Source organism: Carettochelys insculpta, chromosome 8, assembly GCF_033958435.1.
Source record: "Carettochelys insculpta isolate YL-2023 chromosome 8, ASM3395843v1, whole genome shotgun sequence".
In the NCBI taxonomy this organism is placed as follows: Eukaryota; Metazoa; Chordata; order Testudines; family Carettochelyidae; genus Carettochelys; species Carettochelys insculpta.
The window spans coordinates 49,631,196-49,651,166 of NC_134144.1; the positions used below are offsets into that span (position 1 = coordinate 49,631,196).

The 19,971-nt window shown below is 40.2% G+C and overlaps 1 protein-coding gene across 1 annotated transcript in view; it reads right to left on the bottom strand.

Moving 5' to 3' along the window:
- Window positions 1-266: 266 nt before the first annotated feature.
- The window catches only part of LYPD6 (LY6/PLAUR domain containing 6), a 68,999-nt gene continuing 49,294 nt past the window's right edge, over window positions 267-19,971 (bottom strand). Inside the window, exons 3-5 of the mRNA XM_075001629.1 lie at window positions 15,435-15,533; window positions 5,194-5,324; window positions 267-1,549 (exon numbers count right to left, since the gene is read on the bottom strand). Of these exons, the coding sequence (XP_074857730.1) occupies window positions 1,388-1,549; window positions 5,194-5,324; window positions 15,435-15,533 (392 nt within the window). The 3' untranslated portion in view covers window positions 267-1,387. The remainder of the gene's footprint in view (window positions 1,550-5,193; window positions 5,325-15,434; window positions 15,534-19,971) is intronic.

The following is a 19,971-nucleotide window of genomic DNA, read 5'->3' on the forward strand; positions in this document are numbered from 1 at the left end:
TTATACATGTTGGCATATACTTTTGAATTTAAAACCTCTGGCGTAGTCCTGCAGTTTTTTGGTATGTATAATTCAATAAAAATTCAGAGAATGGGAACATAGCTGCATCAGTCCTTAATGTAGCAGTAATCTCGTGCGAGTTTAAAAAAAACTGATCTTCAATTATATATAAAATATTGTCATAAAAGTTGACTTCAAGCAAGTTATATCTTATTCTCATTCACTGGGACTTGTATACATAAACTCAGGCTGGGGTATGTCTATGTTGCTGTTCTAAAACCCACCGACTTTAGAAGGACTGCTTATGTGCTTAATGTTAACCACATGTTTAAATGCTTTGATAAATTAGACCCAGTCTTAAGCACCTTAAAGGACCTAACTGTAAAGAAAAAAAATAGACAAGGTAGCACTATGAGCAGCGTTGCTTTGTCGTGCATCCATATTCCATGAGAGGCTTTCAAACAGCTTTTTATATGTGTTTCCCTTCTTAGATTAAAGCTGGCTCATTGTAGTTGAGCCCATGTATCGGTCAATATAGCTTTAAAGACCAAATTCTTTAGAATACATCAGGCTTGATTTACAAAATGGAGTATGATGTCATTCTTTACAGAATTGAGGCGTATTTACAAGACCATGCTCAGCCCCAGATCCAAACATTGTAAAACACAGATGTGAAAGTTTCTCCCTGCAGCCCCACAGGTTCTCATGCAGCAAAGAAAAAAAAAAATCTCTGTTGATGGGCTGCTTCAGAAAAGGTATCTGAGCCGCTGGAGCCTGTTCCCAGTCTCCCACTGGACCCAGTTTTCCTTCAGTGCTACTTTTATACTTGTGTAACTCCATTTGACTGCCGTGGAATTACTTCTGCTTTATATCATTGTAAGTGAGAGAAGCAGCACAGCCACTGGAAGTTTGTAGTGTACGAAAAAAAGAAAACAGGCATCTAGAGCTGAATGGTTAGATTAGCTATCTTAAGGTTTCTAAACAAATCAGAAGGTGCCAAAAATTGATATTATAATCAAATTCTGTTTGAAATCAGCAAACAAATACCGCCTTGCACGAGAGCGCTAAATAAGCATATTACATAATTCTATAGCTGTAGACTATATTTTAACAAATATTACTTCACAAAAGACAAGTTTCCAGAATATTCTATGCACCAGTATATAGGTGTGAATCATTAGCTTTGAAAAGATTTCAAATGTTTCTGTTCAAACTAGAAGGCGAAAGCAACTGGGATTATTCTCCCCTTCAGGAACACTTAGGTGGAGTAATAACCAAAATTAGCACAAAAAAATGTTGAAATATTACAATTTAGAACATACACAGACACTCAGGTTTTCATCTAGTTAAGCTTTTCCAGTTATACAAATAGCACCTTGTGACATCGTTATGAAGTAAATACCAATAGGAGACATGATGTTATTATTGATAAATGTTGGGAAAGTCTTTTTGTCTGATTTATAGGGGATGTCGTTGCAAATATTGCATCAGTTGCATTTCTGGGTAATGGCATATTGCAAATATTTCCTTCACAGCAGGAAGTGCAGATCTAGAAAAAACAAAAAACAAACAAACACCTGGTCAATAACCAGTTATTCTACTTTCAAAGATATCTCGGTACCTCAGTGTTAACTAATGAGTGGATTTATCATGGTGTTGACAAACCACACATTAACCATTCTGCTTGTATGTTATATCCCTGCCCTACTCTTTGTCTAAGATCTTAGGTGCAGGGGATTTATGATTGTACAGTGCCTGGCACAATGGTGTCACAATCTCCATAGGGGCTCCTAGGGATTAATTCAATAAAAATAACCATATAGTTGCAGTCACCCCCTCCTTATTCTGGAACGGCCTGGGCTACATCTACACTAGCGACAAACTCACAGAGCAGCTACACACAAAATGCATTTTGTAGACGATCTGTCAACAAAACTTGGAACTTCTGCTGACAGCGCTCTGCCTCTCTGCAATGAGAAACAATGCCGTTGTCAAAAATTTCTCTCAACAAGAAAGCTGCGTAGACACTCCGGGGGACCCTCCGTTGACAGACAGAGATACCGGTTCACCCGGCAGCCCTGTTTGCTGAGCTTCTGGTTGGATGTTCTGTGGCGAGAGCGACAGGGCAGTCTGGCCACTTTGTCGACAGAGTGGATTGCTCTTTTGATCTGCTTTTGTGTGTGGACACGATCTGTCAACAGAAGTTTTGCCAGACAAACTCTTCTGACAGTCACTTCTTCTGTCAAGAGATCACTGTAGTGTAGATGTAGCCCTAGATACACTGAATTTGTTTTGGATAGTGTTAAGAACAGAAAATTGGGACCCGGCACAGGGTCGCATAGTCATGGAGAGTTGTTTCGGACAGGTGCATGGCCCTGACAGTGATATCAGGCACAGGGAGGGCTGTAGCATTCAGTTTAAAAGCTTTTACCTTTTTCCACAGTGTAACGCTGACAGACCCAGCTTGCTGGCCCCAGGGATAGAACCTGCAAGCATAGGGTCTAAAGCCCTGCACTCTACCACATGAGCTAAAGGCCAGCTGGCTCTCAGCTGAGGCTGTAGAACAGAGACTTCACTCACCCCGAATGAGGTCTCAGTGCCTCTGGGTACTACAGCAGTAAGTCATTTAAAAAACTGTTATCCCAGTTTTGGCCATATGCTTACAGCAGAGTCCATGATATATGTAGCATGAGTTTCAGAAATTAATCCTGTATTTATCTAGGCCTTTCAGTGCCCATCACCTGGTATTTAGGCTAATAAAATACCAGAGAATTAAATACACCAAGGTATGCGTTCTATGTAAACAGTCTTTTGGGAATAAATACTATTCAAAGGCCTGAATTCTCTTTTGTATTAAGGACTCTCTACATCATTCTGGCAGCCTTAATAAGACTTACAAGGTGAGTAAAGTAAATGCAATTTCAGTGGGGCTGCTCCCATTCCCATGTTTAAAGTTTACCTTGCATTTTGGTCTTGAAGGAGCCACAGTCTTAGAATTTAATTACCAAGGTAATTCACTTCAGTTACAAACAGTTCAATGGTAGAGTGAATTAGAGGTTCAGTTTCACAACAGTTAGCGATAAAAGATTTTAAATGTGACCAAACTGGTCACATTCAGACACGACACAGCTTAACTGGCCTGAATGCTGGAAGTGTAGATGGGAAATGGTACAGTTTAAGGTATACCATCTGGTTATGTCCTAGAATTACTGAATGCTGGCATAGGATAGTAGGTAGAAATGAGTATATGGGATTTTTAACTCCTCTGCAAAGCCCACAGCACAAGTGTCCTCTCATGGAAACACAACAAGAATATTTCAGGAGGTGTTGATTCCTGTCCAATATCCCTTGTTAAAAAAATGGAGCATAAAGTTGGTGCCAGTGACTGATATAGACATAGCAGACATCACTGCAAGTGAACATTTCAGGCAGGATTGTGCTGTGGTCCCGTATTACTACGCAAGGGCATGTAGGACTAACCAGGAACTTCACGCAGGGGACAGAGGAGTAGCATGCCACCAAGATCAAGGGAGTTGGGTGTGAGGGAGGTAGAGGGATGGACTTCACCTCACAGGCATCAGCCACTAAGCTGGCCAGGCACCAGGTAAAAGTAAGTGGAACCCTTGTCAAGGCCACACTACCTTACTTCTCCTCACAAACAGAGCAGAGAATTCCTTCCTGGAGCAACTGCATGAGGTATCAATATTTGATGTCATTTGGGAAAACTTATCCAGTCAACATTAATATTCTCATTTTTCCCCATTTTTGGGGGGCCGCAGGAATGGGTTCTTGGTCACCAGCATATAAAAACCTGGTTCTTGCCGAAACAGTAGTCATGGGCCAAAAGAGAAGTGGGAGGCCAGAAACAGTTCAACCGGATCACTTGAGACCCTTGTGAATAGGGGCCGAGACTCTGCTTCTTTTATCCTTGTCACAAGATAATGTGTCGGAAAACTTCAGAGTTTCATTTGGCCCAGACAAGAGGGAATGCTATGGCTCCTAAACTGCTGGAATATTACCGAAAACAGAGACTGGTTGGTTACCCATAGGATTATGCTACAGGAACCTAGCTTTGCAATGTGTTAGGAGTTTGAAATCTGACTTATTTTTCCAATAGAACAGCTATTTTAAAATAACCCATGCCTGATAAATTAGAGGGTCCAGCTCAGGTATGGAATGTTTACTCCTAGTATTTTATCCAGCTTAGTATAAAAAAGTCAGTAAATGACTATAGACTGGTGAGTGCCCTTACATTGGTAGGGCTACTCGAAAAAACATTTTGTACAACATCCCCACTCATTTAAAAGCACTGGAATAGAAAAGCACAAAGTGTATAAGGAAAATTCATTAGAATTGTTATCTTCCCTGCAGCACCAGTGGGTCTTTAAGATACTATCGAAAACGTTTAGCTATATTTCTGTCTTTCATCTTGTAGACCCATAATTTTAATTCCTCAAGAGGGTAACATAATGTTACTCTGTCTTGTGTGAGGTTTTTTCCACCTTGCAATCAGTGTCTATACATACTGGTCCAAATCCTTCATCAGTTACCACCAGTTTTCAGTCAGACAAAATTTCCTTTATGGACAGTTTTGTCACTAATAAAAGCTGATTAAAGACTTCAGTGTTTGCTCCTGTATTTCTAAGGGCAATGTTTGCAGATCTTGCCTATTGCTGCAGAGTTCACCAAATTATATGCTCCCATTATTTAATACAGATCAGATTCTCTTAAATTGCTAACTTCAGTGGGAGCAGGAATTAGCCTATAATTCTTTTTATCTTATCTGAAAGGATTATTTCATTGTATGAAGCAAAGCAACATGAATATAGCAAAGAATGATCAGATACAGAGGCTGTGTATTACTACATTAGAGAGTTTTGTCAACAGAAAGGGCTAGAACGCTGCGTTTGTCTCAAAAATTTGAGGAATAACGCTCTATTGATAGAAAATTAAGTGTCGACGCTTCTGTCGACAGAGAGGGCTTCCGGTTCACCAGACAGCCCTGTTTGCAGAGCTTCTGGTCAACCATTCTGCCGACAAGACGCTACCGTCAACAGGTGCTTCTAGTGTAGTCGTAGCCAGAGACAACACAATTTTAGTGATAATGTTCCACTTGTTGTATGTCAGACTTACAACTAACAGGACAATATTTCTGTGAGGTTTGTACCAACACAGATAGGTTTTCCTTCTAACCTTGTGTCCTTCATATGTCGAATCCATGCATCCAGTAGACAAACAATCCTGTAGTGGCACACAGCGCTTGGTGACAGATATACTCTCTCCACTAGCTCCCAACGTGTGTTGAGTGTAGCAGTATCTTGTCCCTAGAATGAGAGGGAAAAGCATTTTGGGGTTTGAACAAATCCCACGTATAAGTCATAGTTCATGGAGCAGTTGTGATCATATTCTGGAAATACGGAAGAAATCACTGAGTAAAGAAAGTAATTGTAAACAAAAAGGTAGAAAAAATACATCCTATTCCTACCCTATATCAAATGGTAAAGACATATACACTAGTGCTGTAAGCTCTTATACACAGCCTTAGATCTTAAACATCTCTAAAACTTTCCAAGTTTTGATCCATCTCTAGACATGGATCCAAATATCATGGATGAAGCAAAGAGACCTCCAAACTCTGACCATCCCACTACAGACCCAGGTTGAAAAGTCAATGGCTCAGGACGATCCCTAGTTCATAGCAACCATAGCTAAAATACTGTTTAGTTCATGACTGTTGTAGGAATTCACCATACGCATTTTGTTCCTAAACCTGATCTTTCATACCCATTAACATCAATGTGAGTTTAAAAGATTCTCTATTCCACTAACTTGGTGTGGAGGGTTTCCTTCCCTAGGATTACTACTACTTGACTGCTTTTTGTTTTGATAGTGTATAGACTAGCACGGCTTACTCTCTGTTACTGCTTCCCTAGGATTGTGATCATTGCAAATGTTAGTCATCCTTCTCATAGTCCATATGCTAAATAGAGAACTGAACAGGTGATCAGGAATGCCTGCATGCTATTCCTCCCTCTACCACTGGATAACTGTGTATTCTTGGGCAAGTCACTTAGTATCACAATACTTCCATTTCCTCATAATAAAACGATGATTAAAACACTTCCCCACCATACAGGGTAATTGTGAATACTAACTAGCTCAGTATTTCTTGAAGTTTAGAAAGCTGAGGCCCCTTCTAATATAGGTTGAACCTCTCTAATCTGGCACTCTCTCGTCCTGCAAACTCCATAATCCAGCATGATTTTAGTTAGCTGGACAATCATTTATCATGAGTGTGGCCAAGTTTTTATCATGTGGACCCATAAAGTTTGTTTACAGCCAACAGCCCTGGTTCTGTGTGTTCTGTGCCGTTATTTAGTTGTAATTTACCCCAAATGTCTACTAAGAGACCAGTAAGCAGTAGAAATAATGGTAATACTGCTAGACAATATTGACCTCCCATTGTCCGGCAAACTCTCTCATCTGGCACCAGTCAGGTCCCGAGGGTGCCAAACCAAAATGGTTCAATCTGAAAATGAAACCAATAACACCCTTCATTATTTCCATTGGGGGCTAAACACTATCACATCTTAATTTATACACCTGCTGCGCCTCCCTTCCCTTGGCCAGTCCTTTGTATTCAACTCCCCCAGGAAGTTATGCCCCAACCTTTGGAAAATGCTGAAGTAGCTAATGTTTTTAAACTGCTCTAGAAATCTAAACCACTGTGTGAATGATACAATTGTCTTCATTGACAAAGGGAACAGGAAGGCACCGACTCTGATTTCCTGTTTCTGCAAGACGCTGGCAGTACAATATAATATGGAAAAATACAGAAAAGAACGTTTCCTCATTTTTATGCTCTTCTTGCTAGGTAGTGATGAATATCCGGCATTCTTTCCTGAGGGGGAAAAATGCATAATTAAATTAACATGGATGTTCTTCTGCAGCTGTTAACAGGAACAGAGAGTCTCTAAACTTTTGATTTTATGGGCATTCATCAACTACAAAGACAAGGATTATTGAACTAACATATTATTAGTTAACATAGGCAATAAAACCACCAGATGTTTGTGAGAAGTGTGTCCAGCTCTGAATGAGGGTGGCGATTCCGATGACAAACAAACTTGAGCACTTCAGACCTCTGAAGGTGATGTAACAGATTGTAGTCATAGTAGACTGAAGAAAAAGCAAACACAAGACTTAATAGATTTTCCAGCTCCTAAGAGGTTGAGCCTAATTTTAACAGATGTTGAACACACTCTACTCCCACTGAAAGTAACTGGACTTGAAAGCACTCAGGGGTCCAGATCTTCATAAGATATCTAGGCACCTAAATCTTACTGAAATCAATGGCCGTGTCTACACTAGCCAAAAACTTCAAAATGACCATGCAAATGCCCATTATGAAGTTTACTAATGAAGCGCTGAAATACTTATTCAGAGCCTCATTAGCATGTGGGCAGCCATGGCACTTCGAAATTGATGCAGCTCACCGCCACGCAGCTCATCCAGATGGAGCTCCTTTTCGAAAGGACCCCGCCTACTTCAAAGTCCCCTTACTCCTATCTGGTCATAGGAATAAGGGGACTTCGAAGTAGCCGGGGTCCTTTCGAAAAGGAGCCCCGTCTGCAAGAGCTGCGTCAATTTCGAAGCGCCGCGGCCACCCGTCTGTTAATGAGGCGCTGAATATGTATTTCAGCGCTTCATTAGTAAACTTCAAAATGGCCATTTGCATGGCAATTTCGAAGTTGTTGGCTAGTGCAGACATAGCCAATGGGAGTTAGTCAGCATTTCACACCTTTGAGGATTTAGGACTAAGCACCTCACAGGACTGGGATTCTTGAGTAAAATCCTTTTGTAATAAGGTTGCAGAACATGGCCTACACAGAAAACACTTACGCCTCAGATAAACCTTATCTCTTGCACAGAGCCTGTGCTACCTCTCTGCACTGGGCTGAAGTTTGCCCCAAGTACATATCAAAGGAAACCTGTTTACAATTCCGTGTTTCTAGCAGACACCACAATATAATGCCTCCAATGGCTCTTTTTAACAGGGGTTTCATTGTGATTCACACTTACTTTGAGCTGAAGATGCTGGATAAGGGACAATATTTCACATCTTTTCTTGGATAATATTCTAGACAATGTGACTTATGCACATTTTTATGTCATGCAAGACCTACCCTTCTCTTTCATATGTCATGATCATCTCTTATAAGGTGACGTTCACCCTGAAATCCTGCTGATGTCAGTGAGTTCAGGGGCTCTGTAGCCTGGGCAATCAGCTCCTTATTAAGAAACAAACTGTGTTTAAGTACTGCAAGATACTGAAGGCCAATTCCTCCTATTAAAATCAGTAGGAACTAGGTGCCTACATATCCTTTGAGGATCTGGACCAATGTGTCTGGGTGACAACTGAGAATACTTGACATTTTCCGAGAGATGCTCAGAACCTTGCACAACTGAGTAGTTGCAGAATCATTGCAATGCTTGCATGTCATAGCATCACAGACTAATGGAAGTGACCTCAAGTGCAGTCCCCTGCGCTCACAGAAGAGCCAAGCACCATCTATATAATCCCTGTTAGATATTATCCAACCTAGTCTTAAATATCTCCAGTAATGATGATTCTACAACCTCCCTAAGCAAATTGTTCCAGTACTTACCCACTCTGACAATTTGGACATTTAGGAAAAATTTCCTATCTAAACTTCCCTGGCTGCAGTTTAAGCCCATTACTTCTTGTCCTATCACCAGGGGCTAAGGAGAGTAGTTTTTCTCCCTCTTCCTTGTAACACTCTTTTAGGTACATGGAAACTGTGATCATGTCCCCTCTCAGCCCTTCTCTTTTCCAAACTAAACAAACCCAATTCTTTTTAATGTCTCTCATAGGTCATATTTTCTAGTTCTTTAATCATTGTACTTGCTTTCCTCTGGACCTTCTCCAATTTCTTCACATCTTTCCTAAAACGTGGTGCCCAGAACTGGACGCAGTAATCCAACTGACGCCTAACTAGTGCAGTTTCCATCTACATGCCAGCTTCCATGCATTAGTGAAGATGCTCTTACCATTCAAAATAAAAGTCTTTTCCCCCTGGATTCAAAAGAGTCATGCATTCAAAACCACTGACAAGGAACTTAAGTAATTTGCTTTTTGCGCTTTAGCCTTCTGTTACAGAATGTCTGTCTTCCCAGGGCAGGGTGAGTGCCAGGATCACATCCGATATGAGGAATGCGTATCTTGGGTTTAGACAGAGGACAAGAGGCAGCCCAGATCTGTGATGAGGGTAAAAGTGGAACAGCTAAATCTACCTTACAGTTAGTACCTTGGGGAGGTGAGAGCTTGGTAAACTGAAGCTCAGAGTGTTACAGGTGAGCAAATGGGTTCCTGGGACTGCATACTATATAAAGTTAATTCCATTACGTATGCTTCAATACTTTGGTTTAGTATCCTTTATCTCAGCATCATCTCTTGGGTGCTAAACTGTCCAAAGCATTGTGGGAACTATGACAACCTAGAACAGAACACAGTTTGCCTTTTCTCCTAGATAGCTGGCTTACTTATAAGATCATCTCTAATACCCAGGGGAGGACAATATCAGATTAAATATGACCCAAATTTTAAGTTGTGCAAAAATTACCTGAAAATATATTCAATATAAAAGTGTCTCTTTAAATAGAGTTTCAGTTATTAAAGATGGAGTTGGTAGACACACGTATAGTTAAGGTTCCCCAACATTTCTCCATTACTTACAATTTTGCCTACTTAAACAATTTAGGCTACAATTTCCCAGGATGAATGTTGTCCTCAGATTTTTTTTTTAAAGTTTCCACAAAAATGGTTCAGCCCCAGCCACTTCAGAGAATTAAGGCTAGAGAAAATACATAGCTTTGTCCTTGTTGAAGAACGTCCACCAGCCTCTATGCTGTCACTTGCCATCACCATGAAAATTAACCTAAATTTCATCAGATTATCCCCTGAAAAACCTCAGTTTACACATGCTTAATAGACACTTGTTAGAGTTTGATAGCAAGTTCTCCAAAGACTCCATCTCCAGTGGAGAATTCTCAAACCCCTCGCAGTTCCTCTGAGCAACTAGGATTGGACATGTCTATCCCCACACAGACACTGAGCATCCTGTATCCTCAAGCGTGGAGCAAACTTCTCCTTTCAATTGCTCCTTCCAGCTGTTAATATGCTATGGTGCTGGTCACACCAAAGCTGTCTTGGGAGAGAGTGAAAGAACCTGAGTAGGGATAGGCTAGGAGAAGAGGAATAGAGGAACAAGATCCAGAATGAATGGGAGTTGAATGAGTATAGAGGAGAAGTGAGTTGGAGGTGTGGTACTGGAGGGGTACTGGATGGGGGCAGAAGAGGAAGCCAGAGTTGGGGTTGTATGTGGTGGACAGTAGCAGAAGGAAAGGAAGGCAGGAACCTTCGAGGTTTGAATAGGAAGAGAAAGGGCTGAACTGCAAGTCAACCTTTATGTTTCTTAACTTTTGAGCGCTTGACTTCCAAATTTTACCATGCCTTTAACTTAAGTTTTATTAGCTGTAACACGTATATGGGAGCTGACAGTCATATCCATGAGGCTGCTTCACATGACGCCTATTTACTTAATAGTTTAAATCAGTTGTCCAGCTCTACTCAGTAGCCATTTAGGAACTGAATATCAGAAATACAGGGTCATAACAGAACTAGGTAACTAACATGTTGTGCTTGAGATGGGTATACCCAGAAGGGAGAGCAAGTTAATGTACAATGACAAATGCTGTCAAGTCAGTCATGATCATTCCAAAGGTTCATTTATGTTTTAACAGTCTACTACACTAAATTTTAGTTATGCAGAAGTGTGTTTCCACACTAACTCTTGAATTTATGCTTCTATGAACGATTTTTTTAAAAAATATCTGTTTGACTAAGACAAAACTCTTTATGTTTGCTCTTTATCTTTCTCTCTCTCTTTAAAATGGAATACCAGGAATTTTCTTATCTTTCAGTATCACTAAATACAAGCAGCCCAGGAAAGGTTCAGATAACTGCAGAGCAGATGGTGATACAACTGTACTTCTTTAACATCCAAAGATAAAAATCACCAACCTACAGAATGAATAAAAAACTTCAGGTCTTCAGAACTGCCCAAAGGGTCAGTTTTCAATGACAGGGTAAATTTTGAGGCCTATTTACCAGAACTGTGGCATCAAATTATTTTGTCTTCATTCAGTTTGTTAAAAAATACATTTATTTTGAAATATATTTGATGGCAAGATGGAGATAAAAAAGCAAAACCCAAACACTGATTTTGCATCCAAAAGGAACCAATACAGATCACACCTGGACTTTCCTTACACTGTGAACTGATAACTATCAGACTGATTCTGGTATAAATCCAGAATAGCTCATTTAAGTCAATGGCACTGATTGTTTTAGTTATACCAGTGTAACTCAACTGACTCCAGGTGAATTACTGCTAAATTACAACAGTGTTAGAAGAGAATCAGGACCAATTTACTCCGGTTTAAAATCAGTACTGAGTGACAGCAGTATTAATGTTTCTCTCTCTCACCAAAACAAGAAATGCTACCCTTGGTTTTTTGTTTTTCTTTTTTAATTGTCTGTTGTGAATTGTTCTGCTTTGTTCCATCTCTCAGACTTCCCTTTGCATCTGTTCCAAAATCCATGGTCATAGATGGCAAAATCCAGTGCAAGTTATAATGGTCATTTCTGCTAGCAAGCGCTCATGAATACAACTCTTTCCTTCTGCCAAGAACAAAAACAACTCTGGTTCTTGGCCTTTAAAATTCCACTTATTCTGCAGAAAAGGAGAGCCATTTCTCACAAGAATGCAGAGGAAATCACCTGTAGGGTGGGAACATTTTAAAGAGACAGAGCTGTAAGACAGAATATGTTGCATTCATTTCTGCCCAACACCAAAGTAACACCATGCTGTCTTGGTATTATTTTGCATTCATTTTGAAGAATGCCACTGTGGAAAGGTGGCACACAAGGACTTGTCTCAGCCACTGAAGATAAATCAAGTAAGGCATACAGTGAATCTGAGCCTGGTTCAGGCTAACGTCCAGCTACAAAGTGCACTGTTCCCAGTGTACCTTGATAGTTTTAGGACTAAATGCTCCATGCTATGTGAGCAAAATGCTATCTGATAACTCCATTCTAAGCAGATTTGGGGTTCTTTGTTCTAAAAATAAAAAGATGGGTTAGAATTTCCACCTGGTCAATTCCAGGCTCCAAAATCCCATATTTTGAAAATACATTGTGATCCTGCTGTGGTGAAATATAAGAGAAACCAGGCATTTTTACAAGTAGATAAAACAAATGAGCTTTAATGCAAGGTAGAATGGCAATAGTAGTGCACACAAATACCATCAAAAGCTTGTCTGCATGAGTCTGATTAATGACATAAAGAGAATCACTGGAAACATGATTTCCAAAAAGAGCAAAAGAAAGCAATTGGCATTGCTTAGCTATTGGCTTCCCTTTAATGTCTAAATCAATGACCCTTTGAAGCTGGAAATTTATTTTATTAAATGGAAGCGTTGCAATCACTGTTGTATGTCTTACAGTCTTGCACCCAGTTTTTAGCCTCTATCATTATTGTCAATTATTTAAAATGATGTTTATTCTTGACAAAACAGGATAGGAACTGCTACACAAGCCATCATTTAACACAAGTTGTTCTGATCTTTCACTGTTACTGAAGTTATGAGAATTTAATTTCAAAAGAAAACAAATTAAATTCAAAAGAATTTCCTGCAGTTCTTTGGTTTAGTCTAGAGATACAGGATGGCTGGTCTTTGCTAATGGGACTATTGTCTTTTGGTTTCTGGGCTGCATGAAAAACACTGACTACAAAAGGCATTTGCAATGGGACAGTCACCACCGTAAATAGGTACATAATTCATAGCATACTGCATGAGAACACTAAAGGACACTATTAACTATATATTAAGTACCCATTGAAAAGAACTGGCTAGGTGAAGGCTTCTTTCCAAAACTGTCAACTGCTCCCATCTTGAGGTCTGTAGATTCAGTCCAAAGGGTCAGTCAGCACTATTTCCTGACCACTGTCAACTTCTCTCTGCTGTTCCTTTATTTCAAACAGTTTCCATGAGTAACTCTGATAGGGCCAAATTTGGATCATACAAAAGGACTTCATCAAAGGAACTTGTATGGGTTTTGAGGAAGATGTACACCAGTGCGGGTACCCAGCAGCAATGGGGAGCATACTCACACACCTATGCTGCGGTGGCTGGACTATAATAGTGGCTACCCTTGATCTTCTCCTATATATGGGCAGGATATGCTTGGCTAGTAGATATATAGTTTTGGTCAACTGCCCATGCCCATCCTTTTCCTGACAGCGCTAAGGAGAAAGGCACCCGGGAGCACTGCTTGTAGTACACGATCCCCTTCAATCTCTTCACAGCACACTCTCCGCTCCCCATTCTAGGAAGGCGAACTACGTGACTACACAGCCCCATCAAGGCTAGAAGATTTTCTCCCAACACGCAGAAAGATAAGACAAAATGAGAAAGTGTAACAAATAGAGAAACAAATGGAGCACGAAGGGGATATTGTCTAAAAGATTTCAGTGTAGACAAGAAATGAAAGATGAAAAGCAGGAAGCAATTGATTGAGAAAATTAGAAGACAGAGAGCATGGAAGAGGAAAAATGAATGAAGAGGTGAAAAGCAGAGAAGGGCATCCCCAGAATTTGGATCCCTGTCAGAATTTCAAACACTTCAAAATTTCAGAAGTATTCAGATCTGGGGTTCTGTGCTGGGCTCAATGCTAGGTCAGTAGGAACAGTTATACATCAGGCAAGACTTTTTTTTTGTAAACAAACAGTTTTCCAAAAGGTAGAGCACACCTTTGATACAAGATTCTAACAACCATCTCTAACTAGGAAATCATTTCTCCTGCCTGGCCACAGTTCTAAGTTTGATTCAAATTTATATTAGTTAATCGTATATGGGAGTTTTGCCATTGTGAGTAGAATTACGCACAAAGATCTCACATTTTACACAATCTGGTGAATGATAACATCCCCTCTCCCCACAATAACTCAAAATTAGTTCTTTTTCCCTGTATAAAACCAAACTTTTCCTCTCAATGTTTTTGTGGGTTTTTCAGTGTTACTTCCTGGTGTTCTAAGGGAATGCAACAGAATACAGAAGTTTCTCATTTGCAAATCAATAAGTATTTCCATATTCTCCAAACAGAATTCTGTTACATTTCATGCCATACCAGCAAATATCCCAGTCCAAGGCCAGGTCCTCTGCCACTTCCCCTGGTACCCAGATCCATCCACTACTTCAGGCTCCAGCTGTGAGCTGCACAATCTCTAACCTTGCTGCTCTTTCCCTGGGTTGCTTACTATTCCACCTCCAAGAGGCTTTCTTCACCACGTTTCTACACGGACTGTTCCCTCAGAGTGAGGCTCCCAAGGCTTCTCTTTCCCCCCGGGCTTTGTCTACGCTAGCACTTTTGTTGGCAAACCTTTTGTCAGTCGGGGTGTGAAAGAAGACACTCCTCACCAATATAAGTTTTGCCAACAAAAGCACCCATGCACACGTAGCTATGTTGGATGAAGATGCTCTCTTGCCAGCATAGATAGCACTGCTTGTTAGAGGCACTTCAACTATGCTGGCAGAAGAGCTCTCTCCTGCTGGAATAGAGCAGCAACACTGGAGACCTTACAGCTGTAGCATAGACATAGTTTTGTTTCCTCCTTTTCCCCTCCTCCTCAAGCCCAGAGAGTGACTGACAGCTCCCACAATTCAGCCTCTATCTGCTGATAATTTCATCATTTTATACCTCAACTAGTTTCACCCCAAGTCGGGCTTTATCAATCATCAGCCATTTCCAGTCATGCCGGACTCTCTACCAAGTGTGGCCTATAAGGTTAATTGACCCCATTTGCTCCATCATAACCCTGTCAGGGCTGGTGTCGGGTGAACACATCACACCACTCCCATTTTTGTAAGTGACTTGCATATGGGTCAGCCTAAGTCTCAAAGCAACTTTATTTCTGTTTCAGCTATGGAAGAATATGGGAGTAGATTAAAGCTCTAAACCCATCTACTGCAAGGGAAGTATGCAGGTTAGATGGATCATTTGTGTAATCCACCAATCTTACAGTAATTGAGAGCTGGAGGGCTGACTACCCGCTACCTGAATTCAAAGACACTTGGAGAATAATGAAAATCATAGGAGCATTGAAATGTAAGACTAGAAGGGACCTCAAGAGGTCATTCATACCTAGACCTTGATATGTTTGTCCAACCTGTTCTTAAATACCTCCAGTAATGGGTATCGGATGCTTGTGCATGTTATCATTTAAATGGAAATACTGATAAATTTCCTTAACATAGTTTAAATTTAAACAGATAGTATGGAGCTAATTTACCTTTTGGACAATAGATATCTGGAGCCCATCGGTTGCATTCATAATTGTCTGCTGCCTTTTCACAGGTGAAGCATTTAAATCCACCAGGATATGGTGTGGCTGAAAAATGTAAACAAGATTCATTTAAAAACTCATAATTTAGTCTGTCTGTAACAGGCTTTCTAAAGGTATCATGGTACTACTCTTTTAAAAAACGTTTTTACAACTATTTAGGTGTGCCTAAATGCCATCATAAATTGTTCTGGATTTTAAAATTCTCTAATACAGGAAGAGCATTTATATATAATTATGAGAGTCCAGCGAAACAGTCATTACCAAGGAAAATTACCCAGAGATGATTCAAGAGGCATTTCATCTGGATAAGAGGTAAGGGATCCAGCCCCACAGTTCTACTTGCTCTTTCCCTATAGCACATGTTATTTCACAGCAGCATCCATCCCTGCTGTTAATAAAATACCAGCTGGATTACATACATCTGAAATCTGTCTCAGAGGAAATAAATTCACACTTTTGAATGTTGATTAATAGCCCAAATGGAAAGAGAACATCAATTTGCTGAACCTCCAGCTATCAATAATATGCTTTTTTAATTAGCCAAATGTGAAAGTGCTCTCTTGGCAAGACTTCTGCAACACATCCAAAAGGAATCAAAGTAAATGGATTTTTCCCAATGGCGTCATCTTTTAGTACAAAGGCTAAAAACTAATCAAAACAATAAGTGAAATATCCAATTGGCACAAAACCCACGGCACTGTGTGTGGCAATAAAATGAACATACTAAAATTAATTTTCCACTCCATCTCATTTCTAGGAACCAAGTAAGATTCAGTACCACACCTATATAGCCACTGTTCCAGTTCAAAGACTAGCGTACCAGTGAATGCACACCTCACACAGAGGTGTTTGGGGTTCTGAATTAATCTGTGGCTGGTGCCTGGATCTTAAATGTCCTTTGAATACCAGCCTGTAGGGAATTGGTATGCATCTCCGAAGGCCCATCTTTCTTAAGACCTAAGTGCTTTCAGACAGACTCGCACTAAATCCTTTGCAAAATGGTGAATTTCACCAGCTTTGCCAAACTTGCAAAATTTTACCTGCCTACGCAAGGGAGCAAGGAGCTTTCTTTAGTGGGCAAATAAAACATTACTCTTTTTTCTTCCTTACCTTCATAAAGATTAGAATAGCAGCTGAATAGATTTTGTGCATGGACTACAAAATTTTCTCGACAGTTCTGTAAGGCTGAGTTATGCATATGTTGGAAGCAGAGTGTTTAAGAATCAGTATTTCACTCCTTTGCAAAGTGCTGTGTTAAACTTTGATTTTATTGGACTCAAGGCAATATATGGAACCTGACCAGATGTAAGCTTCTGAAATTAAAACACAAGCTAATTTCTATCAGCAGAGATGGTGACAAAATACAGATTTTCCCCTCTATATTCAATAGATCAATCTGCCTACCACAGGATTTTTAAATTCAATTTTGGTAAACAACCCAAATGACAGCACAAAAGTATGCCCAACTCTTTTTTACGGCTGTCTTCAGGCCAGCATCCCAAAACATTCATCTCATGACAACAGTCCAGAGATTAGGGGTTTTATTTTATATAGTAAAAAAGGAAAGAACTCCTGTGGGTATCAAAAGACATAAAGGATTCTCTAGAAATAGCTTCTAGACAAGAGAGCTGTGCAGTTAGATGCATGCGTGTGAGCATTGCTTCTTGTGATAAAATCATTAACTAATAGTATATCTTATAAAACCCATGAACAAAAAAGGAGAGATTGTGGAGGTTCCTGAGATGCATCATATGTTCCTTTCTCTTCAAAGTGCTACTGCATCAAAATAAAGTTTCAAACAGTTGTTGCCACAGCTGTGAGTAAATCTCATTTGGCTCTTGATCACAGAATTTAATAAGTTCAGTAGGCTGGCGTTTCAGGACATAAGGCTTCAGTCCCTCAGGAAAGGGTGATTCTAAAGGGAAAAAAAAACAACTTCACAGTGCCCCGTAACTGCCTGTAATATTATCCACCCATTAACTCACCTGGTCAGCAATGATTCACTTTGAACCAGCTTTCTTTGCAAGACTACTGTAGAGGTTTCGTCTATGCTCAGCAGACACTAAATAAAAGGCTACATTTCTCAACCAATGATGTTTGTTTGTACATTCCTAAAAGACACTCTGCCTAATTTCAAAACCACTAGAACAGTGGACATCATCAGATTCCTTTTAGCAGAGGGTTGAAAAAAGTGCAGAGAGGGAAAAAGATGAAAAAGGAACACAGAGCTGGAAGAATGAAAAAAAAGTTACAAGACTGAAATTAATGAATAAAATACATGCAGCCTCTTATATTGGTAATTAAATTAAATGCCTTAAGGACCTGCTTATGCAACCTTTGTTCATGTGGGTGAGCACTTAAATGAATAATCCCACAATGACTAAATAATTGCTCACCACAATAAGTAAGATCTGCACAACTAAGCCCTAAATTGAGCAGCCTGTAGTGCCAGTCTAGCTGCCTTCTGTCCCTGAAAGGAAGTGGGTGGAAAAAAAAATAATGATGAATTATAGAAGAGGTGGAAAAAGTACCCCAAAAGTTACATGAGCAAAAATACAGCTGCTTTTGGGAGAAGGGGGCATGTACTTAAGTACATGTCACTCTGGAAAACTACTTGAGTAAAGTGTACACCCACCCACCCACCCACACGTACATCAAGTCTTGATTGTACTCGGGTATGCAGAAATGAAAGCAGCCGCACTTTTATTCAAGTAACTTTTGGGGGTACTTTTCCCACCTCTGAATAATAGTTTCTGTTTAAAATTCAACTTTTGATCAACAGAAACCTGACAATGTTTGGGAATTTCAGCCACCTCTAGTTCCTAATACACAGGCTTCCCTTTAGCTAGGCTGACATTGGAACAGTCCTTTCACTGGCATAAACTGGTTTAGCTCTACTGGCTTTCCCAAGTCTATGCCATTGACATCACTTGAGAATCTGGCTCCTCATTTTTATAACTTGTCCTTGAGAAAAATGGATTTAAATCATGTTGGCAGAAGGGAAGCAGCTTCAAATCAATGCCAAAATCCAGGAAAAAAGTTCAAAAAATCTCATTCTTTATGAGCTTCACCCCATTTTATCAATCAAAACATCAGAAACTCAGAAAATTACCAAACTAGGGGTGGAGGATTTTGTAGGGATCACAGTCTTTCAGCTCTAGCTGAATGCTTTCAGTGTGGCTTGGTCAGTGGTAACAAACTCAGCGCCATCTGACAGCTGTTCTCTGCCCTTCTGAAATAACTTAGCAATCTTAAAACCATTTCCTAGTGGACAGGTGCCCACACCACCAAACAATTTAAAAAAAAAAATCAGTCCATCGCAACCAGCACTGCAGTTGGCAGAGAGCTCTTAATAGAGAGCTCAGAGACCGAGAGCATGATCAAAAACACTGAGGCAATGGCTACAGCATAGTTGCTATTTCAGGATACAAATGTACACCAAAATAGCAATTCCATGGCTAAACACCACGCTTGAAATAACAGCGGTACTTAGAGCACGGTCCTCTGTCGTACGATGGGTAGCGGAAACTTTGAAGTAGCTGCTTATTTCGGTGGATGGACCACATTCAAAATAAGTTAATTCAAAATACATTATGCAAATACAAAAAGCACTGAGGCCAGATTTCCATTATAAGCAAGTTTCCCATTAATCCCCTTTGCCAGATTCTGGGTACTTATGGCCTAGACCTTGCAGCCTGTTGAGCACTGCTGAACGAAAACCTGAGAACCCACGCCTAGCATCTGGCACTTGTATTTACTCCACATTTTAGTTCGGGAGGCTTTCACACAGTCTTCGTTATAACACAGAGAGATGTTCAGCAAAATAAGCAAACCTCTGTTCCCACACTGAATGGAGACATGGTGAGCGGAGGATAAAATGGATGTGTCAGGGCCAGAGAGAGGGACCACAACATGGACAATGAATGCTAATGAGGTGTGGAGCAGCCATTTTCACTACTAAAAAGAAATGAGTTACTTGAGACTTGCGTGTGCATAAGAGCGGCCAATTGAAGACCTGGAGAGCAGAAACAGGCATGATCAGATACTGCTAGAAAAATATGTTCCAAGTTTACAAAAAACCAGTATCTCAAGGCCAACTGCTGAGTGCCTCACAACATGCACTAGCCAAAGTGTTTCTGCCATCTTATTAGCACCAGTCCCAATTTCTCCCTTCACTGTACTAGACTGTCAGTACCAAAATACCCGGTTCATCCATCCTACCAGCTGTTCAGTGCTGTTATTGCAGAACTTTCATCTGAACCCCAGAGTAGGATCAAGGCTTAAGATACATTGAACCAGGTGACCTAGAACGTCCCCGAAAAAGCAGACCAGACCAGATAAGTATAATTATAGCATTTCAATAGCACAGGCGGTTTTAGCATTTAACTGTTTGTCGTTATGTAAACAAACAAAAATATTCTTCTGACACAAAGTAAATTGTGTGCACTCACATAAGACACATTGCCTTTCTATTTTCATAACT